Raw genomic sequence first — 13,888 nt, 5'->3', positions numbered from 1 at the left:
ACTATATAGTGTAATTTTAAAAAAGGTCTTACTTTTTTTTTTTTAAACAATGTAAGGCTGATTTTTTTGTAAATGACGATGTATAGTAAGACCTCGTCATTTTTTTTCCCAAGAAACAATTGTTTAAAAAAAAAAAACTTACTCTTTAGGGTTGTCAAAAATTTCAATACTGTTCAAAATTCCTACTGCACGAAATGAGTCATTTTTGAAAAACTGAATGATTTTTATTTTAATAATGCCCATCCAAATTGAAACTGGATAGGTCTTTTATAATCTGAACAATCACAAATGCACATGAAATCGGATTTTTGCGAGATGGTTTGAAACCACATTCTCGAGGTAATTTCTTTCATATTGCATTTGGAGAGGATGTCTGTCTCAGTCTGAAGAACTTCAGCTTGCTTTTGACTGTCCATGAAATCACTCTACAGCAGGGTCACTTGATTAGTCTACTTTAGCACTTATATGAAAGGTCTGCATGTAAAAATGTCAGCAATAAAATTCACATCCCTGAAAAACTCAGTGATTTAATGCATTTGATTACTACCATGGAACAGGGATTTTGTTAGGTATGATTTCTTGTAAATGTTTACTATTTATTTAGCTTACGTATGCCATGTTCTGGCTGTAGATTAAAATTTGTCAAATAAATAATTGGATGAAAAAAATCCCCGGATTTAAAAAAAACAAAAACAAGATGGTGATCCCTTGTTGTGCGAACGAGTAATTAAAAAAATGTTTAAAGCTTAAAGGGATCGTTCGGATTTTTTAACATGAATCTCAATTTCATCCTCACCTCCCGTGTGTGCGATCAGCACTGATTTACCCCTGACAGTGTTCTGTGACACGCGTTCTGGTTCGGCGTTGGACGAGAGGAAAATAGTCCAGCAAGCTGGCTGGGGTCTCGGAAATAAAGCGTTTTTCTTCTAAAAACTATTTGTTTTCAAAAGCGTGATACATTTCCATCACAATACTCTTTCCTGAATAAAGTCAGACGCCATTACCGTCAGCCACTACTTTTATGTGCCGAAAAGGCAAACAACTTCAGGCGGAAGTATCAGCTAGCTAGCTGGCTGCAGTGCGTCGGTTAGCGCTCTACAGGGCGCCGCGCAGTGATACGAAGGAACAGAAAAGTAGTGGCTGACGGTAATGGCGTCTGACTTTATTCAGGAAAGAGTATTGTGATGGAAATGTATCACGCTTTTGAAAATAAATAGTTTTTAGAAGAAAAACGCTTAATTTCCGAGACCCCAGCCAGCTTGCTGGACTATTTTCCTCTCGTCCAATGCCGGACCAGAACTGGTGTCACCGAACGCTGTCAGGGGTAAGTCAGTGCTGATCGCACACACGGGAGGTGAGGATCAAATTGAGATTCATGTTAAAAAAGCCGAACGATCCCTTTATACTTTAAATTCCGGATGTACCATTCGAGTTCGACACACATTAATGACAAATCTGCCCTCTGGTTCGTTATTCGCTCCGACATTTATTATTTTAGCTAGTTAGCGCTCGATTTAGCTGCGACCCGGAAGTTAAACACCGACCGAAAATTGAACTGATGAAACGTTTGGCTGAGCGTTTTGTTTGTTTTAGCACATGGTTTAATAAGTTACGTTAGTAGGTATTTTTCTTATTGTTTGCATGCACAAAAGCGTCCACGATAAAGGAATATTGTCTCCACGTCGGCTGCTGCCCGTCTACCCAGTAAGATCAGACCATGTGCGAAAACAAACAAAACGCCAAGACATTTCCTTTTCCGGTTGCTGTTTAATTTCCGGGTCGCAGCTAACTCGAGCGCTAACTAGCTAAAATAATAATAAATGTCGGAGCGAATAACGAACCAGAGGACAGATTTGTCATATATGTATGTATGTTTGGTACTCAACGTCTTATCATCATTGCTCTTTTTTTTTTTTTTACGTCCAGAATTTAAAGTTTAAACTTTAAACATTTTTTAAATTACACGTTCGCACAAACCAGGGTTCACCATCGTGTTTTGTTTTTTTTAAATCCGGGTAATTTTCCTCATTTCATTTTCCTTCTTTAAAGCTACTATATGGAGGATTTCCCAAAAAATATCTTAACAATAGCCTTTTTATTTGACCATTTATGACTGAAACATATTCTAAACAGTAGATCAACATCTTAGCTGTTCACAATGGGTACTCCTACAAGCCTCTGGCCAATATTATTTAGGAAGCGTCCGGTCCGAATCCTTTGAATTTCCCGCCCTCTGTCTGCGGGATGTGACGTGAGGCGGGGGCTCGTCAGTTGTTTCCTGTAGTCGCGAAGACAGAACTAGTACAGATTTTCGCTGCCCCAGACACCCGCCGTTACTCCGCGGAAGGCTGCTTAAAAAAAAAAGAAAAGAAAACAATGTCAAGTGCCACGGAAAAAAACAAATCTAAACTTGGTAGTGACCGACGCCGGGCAAGAACGAGAGTGAACATTGGTTTGACATTTCAGCGGTGGAGAGAGTTGAGATCAGACTTTGATTAGAAAAGTGATTCACAGCTGGCTCTCTTTCGACTCCAAAAGGTAAGAAGCGAGTATCTTGACATTGAGAAGAAAATGTGTTGTTTTCAAATAGCAGTAACCTCAAGATCGATCACTTCTCGGTCGTAACTATTGGGGTGAAAGTGAGGTGGACGGCAACATTTAGCGTGAAAGGGGAGGCAAAGTTGAATGTAATAGAACAGACGTTCCATTCCGCGGCGTTTCAATCAGGCTAAATGTTGCCTTATTTTCCTCCGTGAAAACAGCCTATTGTAGCTACATTATGCTAACGGAATGTGAACGGTACTACTAATGGCGATAACATTCACGGCCGTATCACACTAAGTAGTGAAAGGGTCTATATGTTTTTCACAATCGTCAATTTCCATAAATGACAGCCCACCTTTTGGCTAATGCACAATGACGCTAGCCTGGGGGCGACATACACTAATAATGACTAGAATCAGGTTGACGTCCGTCGAGCGGGGTGACTACAATATGTAACTGCATATTAACATCGGAATGAGGTCCAATTAATTGACGTAATTTGCACATCGTTTTGGAGTACAACACAGGACTGGACTTCGACCGACTAATGCAATATGATCTGCACGTCCCGTGGACATCAATTGTTTAGTGGGGATCGAGAGTCTCATCCCGTGAAGTGGCCAGCTTTGTATAACATTAGAAAACTTCTTACCTCTGAAAACATAGTTATATTGGATATGAAGAGCCCAGTCTTCAGTATTGAGGTCGTGCACGTACGAGTGCGCGCAGCGCGTACGAGCGTGCAGTTTGTTTTCGGCCACAGGTGGCAGTAGAGATTGAATGTGCAACATCGCATCCTTTGTTGTCGTATAATGGCGCTGATAAATACAAGAGTAAAATATCACACATATTTAATCCATTACCTCTACATACATTCATAACATTACATCATGATACACGGTATCTTGTTCACACCACGCATTTATGAGAAGCAGTCTGAGCATTCATTCCATATCCATGATATACATCAAGGTCATACTAGTAGGTCAAAAGTGGCAATAGTAGTGGGGGGGTTGGGGGGTTACAAATAAGACACAAGTCCCACTCGTGAGGGCAAAGAACATACTAGTACATTGACCTTCTGGATATCAAGGCATATTATTTAGAGTAAATACTCAGCTTTCCATAGTGTGTATTTACAGTTTTATGAGATGACACAATGCACACACAACATAGAACAAGATGGTGTCATGGCTCTATGGACTACAAGCAGAAATAGGTCCCTGTAAAATGTTTGTTTTCCTTTCTTCTCTCCACCCCTCCATCTCACAAAAGTTGACCTTGCAGACAGATGGTGACGACTGGAACGTGTCAAAGTTGGGCCTTGAAGTTTGCAATTTCACTTATTGACAACTGGAAAATACACATGGTGTGGTTGAAGAACACAGGCACAAATAAAGCTACAAATCAATAAATAGATTTACAAAATAAATGTAACCAGGTTTACCAAATAAAAACAATTTAGTAACAATATTTAAAAAAAATCAAGTATTTACAATGATAGTCATACATAAATTAAAATCTAAAATATAAATTAAGTTTTCCCCACACAAGGCCAAATGTGAATAAGGGTGGCAATAAGGCAAGAGTGTAAAAAAAATAAAATAAATAAATAAAATAAATAAATAAATAAAAATAATAAAAATAAAAAAAGAGGACCCGTACTGCTTCCTGTGTGAATTCAGCCATTTGTTTTCGAATTCATGATGATCGCTGAAAACATACACAAACTGAGCCACTCACTCGTGGCGATATAGTTTAACTGTTTTTCAACATTTTACCTTTCCGGAATTTTTTTGACCGCTCCTTTGGATACTCTGCTTGCGTGGCTGCGTTGGAGCGCCTCGTTGTCCGCTGTAAGTGCACGCACGCCACAGTGAGAAAAGCGGAAATGAAGGCGAGACAGAAAAACAAAAACTTGCCAGCAAGCAGCATTTGAACCGGGGCTTTCGAGCGCCTCGTTGTACCTCAATTTCTACACAACTACATTCCCACGACTCTTTCGATGTACATCTGCTGAATGACAAATGCACATGACAATCTTTGCAGCTTCGCAGGTCACAAATTGACACTTCCAGTTTGACTAACATCGTTTTTCTACATGTATATCTTAAAAACAAATAATAAAAGAACAAAAACAGCAATCCAGTGAGGCAAAGACCTCCGCCAAGGCCAAACAATCCTAATATGGCTCAAATTGCACCCTTTCTTGGGATGAAAGAATATCATTATAATTTGAGCACGGGGGGGAAGCATGCCAGAGAGGGGCTTGACGTTCTGACTGAACCAGTTGAAGGGGACATTTTGGCTGGTAACGTATTTACAACATTATGAGGTGATCAAATATTCAATATTTGCAAGTTATCAATTACTCTATACATCAAGGCTGCAACTAATGATTATTAAAAAAAAAAAAGGTTAATGAGATTTTTTTTTTTTAACAAGTTTTCATTTCCTTGCTTTTATTTAAAAAAATGATTTTATTTCAATTTGACAGTGCAAAAACTGCACAAACTAATTGTGGGAATGCTTTCAGCATTCCCACATTATTCTGATTTTTATTCTCATTTTTTTTTTGCCGAAAAACAGCTCACATAATACTTCCGATTTACACCGTTCATATTTCAACTTGCTTCCAAAATTCACACATTCCGGGGTATATATCGTCTGATTCCACGTTACTTGCAGTACTTGAACAATTTAACGTTAAAGATAAACTTTTCCCCATTCATTTTCAATGGGACTGACATTGAACTTTTTCTAAGTCCCACTTTCCACGCCCACTTCCACACATACAACTGATCATCATTACCAGCTCTGTGATACTGCTCAGTTCTTTTTATTCATTTATCTTTCAACTTCAATTAAAACTTTGTAATTTTCACATAATTTATCTTTCAATTTATTCATAAGCATTCAGCTATTGGCATTCAGCTTTCAGCATTCCCATGCAATTTCTCTAGAAATTGAACTTGGTCTAGTTTTCATTTACTGTTTTGGTTTACAACATGCCTGAAAATAGACAAAAATTTGGATTGTTGTCAAACAGAATAGAAAATATTTTATTTGGAACATTAAATTTTTTGCCAAAGGACCAAACAAGTAACTGAATCCTTGTGTTGTTGTTGTTGTTTTTTTTACACTGTCAAATTGAAATAACATTTTTTTGTAAATAAAGGGATGGAAATTAAACTTGTTTATCCGATTTATTGACAAATAATTGGCAGGTGAATAGAATTTATAGTTTTGCAGCCCTAATATAAACGTATATATATTTACATCTAAAAGCATTTGTCCATAATAATCTTGTGTAGTTTCATATCCTGTCTGCACAAGGGGCAACAATGGTCGAAAACGGTTGCTATGGATACGGTAATGTAACACACGCACGCACACACAAGTAGCTGCAGCGCACGACCACGCGGACGAGTAACTTCTCAAATTTGAGCTATTTTTCAACTTTGGTCAACACTTGAGCGGCTCCATGTCCGAGCACTCCGTGTCCATGTCCGAGTCGTACAACGAGATGCCCGTCGGGTCGCTGCCGGGCGACAACAGCGGCGTGCGCGCGCTGCGGTCCGAGTGCGAGTCGTCCGGGAAGGTGTCCGTGCGGGAGTAGAGGCCCAGGTCAGGGAGCTCGGAGGGCGACGGCCCGCTCTTGGACGCGTCGTCGTAGCGGAAGTCCTCCAAGTCCACGAACCACTCGGGCCAGAAGCGGCGGCGAATCCGCTCGCAGTACATGGCCAAGTTGATCAGCTCGCCTGGACGACACGCACGCTAAGCTACGTCTTACGTCACTATGATGTCACGAGAGGTCGGCCTCGCTCACCTTTGATCAGCTGCTCGGGTCGTGTCCCAGGTAGAGTCCACATGGCAGGGGCCAGGTGACCAAAAACTGTGGCATCGACGCTCGAAATCTTGGAACCCATCAGGTACTTCTTATCGCCTGTGACACCGGGAGCACAACAGCAACATGCAATGCTCATTCTCACCAATCGTCATACAGTTGTTACAAAATGGAGGACCAAAACTGCCAAAATTCAAACTAAATAAATGACTAAACAAATAAATAAATGAATACAAATGGATATATAAATAAAAATGGATATTAAAAAAATATATATAATTTGAAAATTATATAAAAAAAAAAAAAATTGAAATTGAAATAAAGAGCAAAAACTATATATGAATAAATAAGTACATTTGTATTTAATTTTTGAATTTTTTTTTTATATCCGTTTTTATTTTCACTTTAGTCATTTATTCATTTATTTATTTTTAGTTTTGGCAGTTTGGGGCCGTACTGCCCCCGTAATTACACGACTAAGTAAATAAATAAATAACTAAAAGTGACAATAAAAACTGATATATGAATAAAATAATAATTAAAAAATTAAATACAAATGTATTTATATTTTTTTTTTTTGCTCTTTTTATTTCCATTTCTGTTTATTTTTTTGGGATATAATTTTCGAATTATATGTTTTCATATCCATTTTTATTTTCATTTTTAGTTATTTATACTATAATACTTCCAATTTACATTGTTCAAATTTTAACTAGCTTAAAAAATTCACGCCTCCCGGTGTATATATCGTCTGATTCCACATTACTTACAGTATTTGCACAAATTAACATTTAATATCAACTTTTCCCCATTCATTTTCAATGGGCCAGTCATTGAAGTTTTTAAGTATTACTTTCCACGCCCACTTCCATACACATAATTTATCATCATTACGAGGTGTCTGATACTGCTCGGTGGCACAGTTGGTAAAGCACATTGTCCAGTAATCGGGAGGTTATAATTTCATAATTTATCTCTCAATTTACTTGCATTCCACCATTCAAATCTTAGCATTCAGCTATTAGTATTCAGCATTCCCACGCAATTTTTCCAGAAATTGCACTTAGTCTAGTTTATTTAGTCATTTATTTAGTTTGAATTTTGGCAGTTTTAGTCCTCCGTAATAAAATGCATTAAAAATCAAAAATCACAATTGTATTCTTTTTTCAAGATGGCGTACCTAGCAAGGTGGCCAGTGTGCGCATGTCCTTCTCCATCGTGGCGTAGACTTGTTCCTTGGAGAAGCGTCCCATGCCGTGGCCGTACATCTCCCGCTTGACGATGCCGCCGGTCACGTGACTCAGGATCCACTTGAGCAGCTCGCTCAGCGGCCCGCTCACGGACAGCATCTTCTGGGTCTCCTCCAGGTTGTCCACCCACTGGCAGTACGCGATGGTCCTGTGGGCGCGGAGCGGCAGGTCACCTGACCGTGCTTGTAACGTAACGCGTTAGAATGCTACGTTGCATCAATTGAATTGATTTAATGTCCATTGGTTGGTCATTTGAGTAAGGTTTCAAAAGGGGTGTTGGATTACACACAATTTATTTACAGTTGTTATAAAATTGAGTTGAAAAATTCAGCTGTCAGAATGTCTAACTTTGGGTTTCAAAGGTAGTTTTGGCTTTCATACAGTATCACAATTTTTTACAGCTGTCACATAATTGCACTGAAAAATTCAGCTGTCAGAATATGTGACCTTTGGTTTTAAATGAGTCTGGGTTAAAAAGGAGGTTTGGGCTTCCATGCAGCGTCACATTTTTTATTTTTTTTTATTTTTTTACAGCTGTCACAAATTCAGCTGTCAGAATGTGTGACCTGGGGTTTGAAGAGTCAGGGCTTCAAATGAGGTTTTGGCTTCCATGGAGCATCACATTTTTATTTATTTATTTATTTATTTTTTTACCGCTGTCACAGAATTGCATTGGAAAAATTCAGCTGTCAGAATGTCTAACTTTGGGTTTTTCAAAGGTAGTTTTGGCTTTCATGCAGCATCACAATTTTTTACAGCTGTCACATAATTGCATTGAAAAATTCAGCTGTCAGAATTTGCGACTGTATTTTAAAAGAGTCAGGGTTTCAAAATAGGGTTTCAAAGGAGGCTTTGGCTTCCATGCACGGTCACAATTTTTTACAGTTGTCATAAAAATAAAGCTGAAAAATTCAGCTGTCAGAATTTGTGACTGTGCCATGATAGCTCCGATGTTACATTTGAGCATATAGTTTGAATTACAAGAAAAAAACACTCATATTTTGTGTTTTCAAAGGGCATGATAGATGCACGGTATCGGCATCGGCGAATCTGTATCAGCGGCCAAAAAAATATCGGTGCAAGACTAACGGGCCAAGGAGTGTGTTCACCAGTAGAAATGCTCCTCCACCATTTTGGAGACGGCGCGGGACACGGCCTTCTCCTGCGGCGTCAGGCCCTTGTTGAGACTCACGCCCAGCCGCTCCTCCAAGAAGTCGATGATGAAGTCGGAGCCGCACGCACGCTCATGGTTGTACTCGATCCACGGCATCTTACCCTGCGGCGACAGCTTCCCGTCGAAGTAGTTCTGCAAACGAGGAAGAAAACGACACCTAACTGGTGAAAATTTATCTTTTTTTTTTTTTTTTTGCACTCACATTTCCACCTTTCTCAGCATGAAGTGGCCAACAACGACGCGCTCTAAAGCAGCCATGCCAGCGCCTCCAAAACACCTAGTCCTACTTTTTTATGCAAGACGTGCGCACACTTATGGCCGACAATGAGGCTCTCTAATGTGGCTATGCCAACAGACTATCTAAAGGGGAAAATGCTTTTTCTTTCTTTGCACGTTTTTCACACTATCTTCTAGGGGTGTCACGATTCGCCAACTCCACGATTCGATTTTTTTTTTTTTTTTTTTTCTCCGCTCCCCCACTTTATAACACAGAGGCATATGCTTCTGTAGGCTAAGGCTAGTCTATGATCATTGGTTCTATTCATTGTACAGTAAATCTTATTTCAAAAGATCGGCTACATATAGGTGATGCAATTTCCATATTATTTTTGTGTAAATTTATGTAATATATGATAATTGACATTAGGCAGGAATGATCAAATTCAAAGAATTTATTTACAATATAAAGTTAACCGTCTTGTTCTTACTGAAGTGTAAAATAAAAAATAAAAAAACAAAAACAAAAAGTCACAGTGGGTGCCTGCCATCTATTGACTGTTTTTGGTTACAACAGTGTGCTGTGCGTTCCTCTTAAAATAATGTGCAACAACAACAAAAAATATATTGTATCCAAAGTCATGGAACAAATACAGCCTGAACAAACTATATCCCAACATTTACAGTTGCTGGGCATACTGTAGCGTGGTTCAAGTACACTAATTAAATGTTTGAATCCAGCGTTTTCCACCGCCGAATAAGGCTGCAGGTCTGCTGCTATAAATAGACCTATGGCGTTAGTTATAGCTTTCGCGCGAGCTGAAGTGTGTGGAAGTTTCACTGTAAATGAGGATGAAATAGTTGGTTGGACCGTTGTTTTCCCACTTCTAGTTGAATTTGATAAATCTAAATCTTTGTGATGCCTGCGTAAATGTCCCGTCATGTTTGTCGTGTTTCCCGTGGCCGAGTACAGTACGCGCACATAGCATATCTTGCAAACTGTGGTCTTTTTATCGACAACGTGAACGTTGTCGACATAACTCACCGGGAACGCAAAATGTTTCCAAACTGGTGACGAGAGAAGCGGGAGCGGCTTGAAGCACCATTGCTGTGTCTGTCCGCGCTTGCCATCATGACTGCAGGAGAAGTCAGCTAACCCCGGGTTTTCACTGACTGCGGTTGCGGTGCGGTGCGTCTTGACTGCGTGCTCCGGACGGGTCAATTTTTTTGTCAATCCACACCGGCTCCGCACAGCTGCGGTCCGGCAGCTCCGTCGCCGCCCACTTCCCAACGTGTCTCGCGGGACCGCGCGCGCGCAATCATGTGGCATTTCACAACGACAAACATACAGAAAGTCTGTGCTTCTTCTGCTATGAGATTCCATGCAGCATCTTTTTTTTGGTTGTCCTTGTAAAGTATATTAATAACGAGAGTCGGGTCAGTGCGTGCTCAAGGCGAGCGCCACTCTTTATTTCTGTCTTCCGCGTCCGGCTGCCGCTCAGTACGGCAAGCGAGACGGGCACAACAAGCAATCGCGAACATCAAACTCACAATACATTACAGTCTTTATAAAAAGGAAGTGCCGTGTCATATATTATTTTGTGGTTTTCCACCTCCAATTTATTAAACCTCTCCGCGTCCATGTTCGCTGGTGTCTAAACCGTGAATGAGCACATGGCCCGGCGACGCCCACGTCACGTTCTGCTGATAAGCTTGCGAAATAGGAGCTGGCGAGTGTTTTTTTCTGAAAGGTAACCGGAAATTTATTTTGAAACTGCCTCTGTCTTCCTGTCCCGCTCGATGTGTTTTGTGCTAGCTTGCCATTTGCCGGAGGCCTACCGCTGCGGCGTCCGGCAAAAATAGAAAATAGGTCTATCCTTGCGGAAGGCTTGCGGCACGCCGGCGGGGGGGGGGCATCGAATCGAGTGTCCTCTTTTCTATTTCGATGCTCGAAATCGTGACGTAATTTCGATCGATTTCGATAAAAAATCGAAATCGTGACACCCTTACTATCTTCAAATATAACATATGAAGCAACAAATACTGAATTCACTTTACGTTCCCTCTTGTAACCTCATCATCCCGCCCTTCATTCACACATGTACCCACAGATTCTCTTTAACCTGCTCTCACCATCAACCACAATGTCATCTCCAGACATCAGAGTCCACCGTGACTCCCGTCTGACCTCGTCTGTCAATCTGACGTGACTGAAACTTCTGACCGTTTCTTTCATCTGAGCGAGAACTCGATCTACCTGGTAGGGCAGGTCCACCATGCGGAGGTACGTCTCCGTCTTCAGGCAGAAGGGGGACAGCGACGGGGCTCCGCTTTTGGGCCGGGAGAACTGATGCAGAATGATGGCATCTGTCGAGTCCAACTCGTCTTCTTTTCTGGGCCAAGCAAACACACACACACAGATTTATAACTGGCAACCATAATAACGAACAACTTGGTACAATAAGAAACATTCAATAGTATCATGATGTGGTTTGGTTATCAAATCAGCTTAAAAGGGCAAATTGTACATTTTCCTTGCTACCTCTCCAAAAAGGAATAGCTGTTTTTTGTTTTTTGCTATCCTCAATCAAGTTTACAACCCTTTGGCATGTCATAAATAATAAGCAGTGGTCTCGTGACATATGACAGTGCAATGTGTCACGTGAATCCTTGGAGGGGAAAAGCAGCCTACTCGCTGAGTGGATACGCATCAGTGTGGAAACTGCACGTGCTGCGGTCAGACTATAAATATGAATGTAAACATTGTTTGTTTGACCATATTATGTACAGATGGCTATTGTGTATAGCCACTCCCAGTTGAAATTCGGTGTAAGACGCATAACTAAAAAAGATCTACATGTTTGCTGCGCATCTAACCAAACCACATACCTTTGTCGAACGAGTGTTAGTCTTAATGCTAAGATAAGAAACGCCATTGATGGGCTCACAGAACTAGCATCGATATCTTGGCAGTTTTACACCCTTACAAAACTGATATCCCAACACAACCACTTGTTACTTGACTTGCCTAATGCATTGTGTGTTGCAATACAGCTTAGACAGGCTAACAAAAAACATTGACTTTAAGCAACGGCTTTATTTGAATACAAATGGTGCATCATCATAGACAATGAGCATATTTTATGTTTCCTCTGTGAAAAATGACTAACATTAGTACAGTTTACTGAGTCATAATAGTTGTGAAAGTCTTTTAGTTTGTGTCTTCATGACTGCATTATACAATAATTTTCGGACAAATTAAATGCACGTGTTCGTCCTATGTAGCATGTGGAAGGGCAGTGGGGGTCCCGTTACGTCACGACCGCCCACTCACGAGTCCATATTCTTCACGCAGACTCCGCTCTCCCCCCGCCCAACCTGGTAACACAATAACAACAACACCCACCCCCCACCCCCCGTGGAAAACAACAGCACCCCCCCTCCCCTAGTGTGTTTTTACCTGATGGCCAGCAATTCGTGCAGCAAATACGCAGCGGCAGCCAGCAGAGCTCCTCCGGTCAGATAGAGCGTCTTCCGCCACCACGAATCCGAGCCCAAGGCCGACATAATCGCACCGCGCTCGCCGCCCAGGGGAAGGGCAACGATGGCCCCATAAAACGACGGCTTGCCGCCGGCCGAGACTCCCTGGCTGCGGCCGAGGTCAACCGCGCACGACCGCGTCCAGGCGAAGCCCACTTGCCAGCAGCAGCAGCAGCACATGCTTGTGGCCGTCCGCGGCCGCTTTCCGCCTCGCTGTCGGCCTCATGGGTGCCGCGGGGTCGACGGCGACAGGCCGGCGGACACGGCGAGCACCCCGGCCGCGGTTCGTCCCTGCTGCGGGCTCCTCCGCGACGCCGCCGAGCTCCTCTTCCTCCTCCTCGAAGGGTGCGTCAAGGTGGACGCGTCAGTTCGGGTGCTTCCGGTTGGGCCCTTCGCAGTAAATGTTGAGTACTGTACTGATGTCTACTTTAACGTTACAAATTTTCTTTAGAAGCTTTTACTAAATGAGTACAAATAGTCTCTTACCACAAGTATCTGAACACGTTTTAAAAACTGAGTTTTCCTACTACAAATAAGTCATTTATTACGGCTGGGAATCTTTGACTCTCTCACGATTCGATTACGATTTTTGGGTCTACGATTCGATTCAGAATAGATTTTCGATTCTTGATTCAAACGATTTTCGATTCAAAATTATTTGATTGACAAATGACTTCAGCTTCAATTTACAGAAATGCACAACATTGTCATGGTCTACTCCAGTCTGCTTAGCAAGACAAAATGACAGATATTAAAGTTTTGTTGTTTTTTTTTTTTGTTTAAACATTTATTAATTTTGTATTGTAAGTGCCTTTTTCCACAAAAACAGCATGTGGGCTAGGGGTGTGAATTGCCTAGTACCTGACGATTCGATTCGTATCACGATTCACAGGTCACGATTCGATTCGATACCGATTAATCCCGATACGAATTTTTAAGTCGATTGTTGCGATTTTTTTTCATTCAAATTTAGAAAATACTAATCAGTAAGCTTGTAGAGTGTAAGATTTATATGAAAATGTATTATTTATTTATCTGAAATTTCAGTCTTATAGAGGTTGTAATCTGTTTCATGTTTGAACAGCATTAAAATAAAATATTAAGGCTTAATGTTCCGTTCATATAACATTCTTGCATGCTCAAGGTGTGAATCCTAACCCGAAGTCAGACGTTTTGTTGAATATTTTTCCATTAAAAATTGAAGTTTAAAAATCGATTCACACAAAAAAAAAAAAAAAAAAAAAAAAAAAAAAAAAAAAAAGGCAATGATGATAAGACGTTGAATCGGTAAGACGACCGAATGAACAATTCTGAGCT

The 13,888-nt window shown here is 40.9% G+C and overlaps 1 protein-coding gene across 1 annotated transcript; it reads right to left on the bottom strand.

Annotated features, from left to right (window-relative positions):
* Positions 1-3,378: 3,378 nt before the first annotated feature.
* On the bottom strand, positions 3,379-13,030 carry faxca (failed axon connections homolog, metaxin like GST domain containing a). Its single transcript, XM_077510937.1, has 6 exons — positions 12,492-13,030; positions 11,289-11,424; positions 8,751-8,947; positions 7,572-7,789; positions 6,374-6,490; positions 3,379-6,305 (listed from the first exon to the last, which is right to left on the bottom strand). The coding sequence occupies exons 1-6, from the start codon at positions 12,749-12,751 to the stop codon at positions 6,010-6,012; spliced, it is 1,224 nt and encodes a 407-aa protein (XP_077367063.1). The 5' UTR covers positions 12,752-13,030; the 3' UTR covers positions 3,379-6,009.
* Between the last annotated feature and the right edge of the window lie 858 nt (positions 13,031-13,888).

Source organism: Festucalex cinctus, chromosome 21, assembly GCF_051991245.1.
Source record: "Festucalex cinctus isolate MCC-2025b chromosome 21, RoL_Fcin_1.0, whole genome shotgun sequence".
NCBI classification, from domain to species: domain Eukaryota; kingdom Metazoa; phylum Chordata; class Actinopteri; order Syngnathiformes; family Syngnathidae; genus Festucalex; species Festucalex cinctus.
The sequence above is the reverse complement of the archived record's forward strand: the minus strand, read 5'-3'. Positions and strand labels throughout refer to the sequence as shown.

Excerpts from the sequence above, each read along its gene's own strand:
- faxca (XM_077510937.1), bottom strand. The coding sequence starts at position 12,751 with ATGTGCTGCTGCTGCTGCTGGCAAGTGGGCTTCGCCTGGACGCGGTCG. Across the intron at positions 8,948-11,288 it reads TGGTGGACCTGCCCTACCAG|AACTACTTCGACGGGAAGCT; the intron begins GTAGATCGAGTT and ends CCTCGTTTGCAG. Across the intron at positions 7,790-8,750 it reads GTGGAGGAGCATTTCTACTG|GACCATCGCGTACTGCCAGT; the intron begins GTGAACACACTC and ends CCGCGCCCACAG.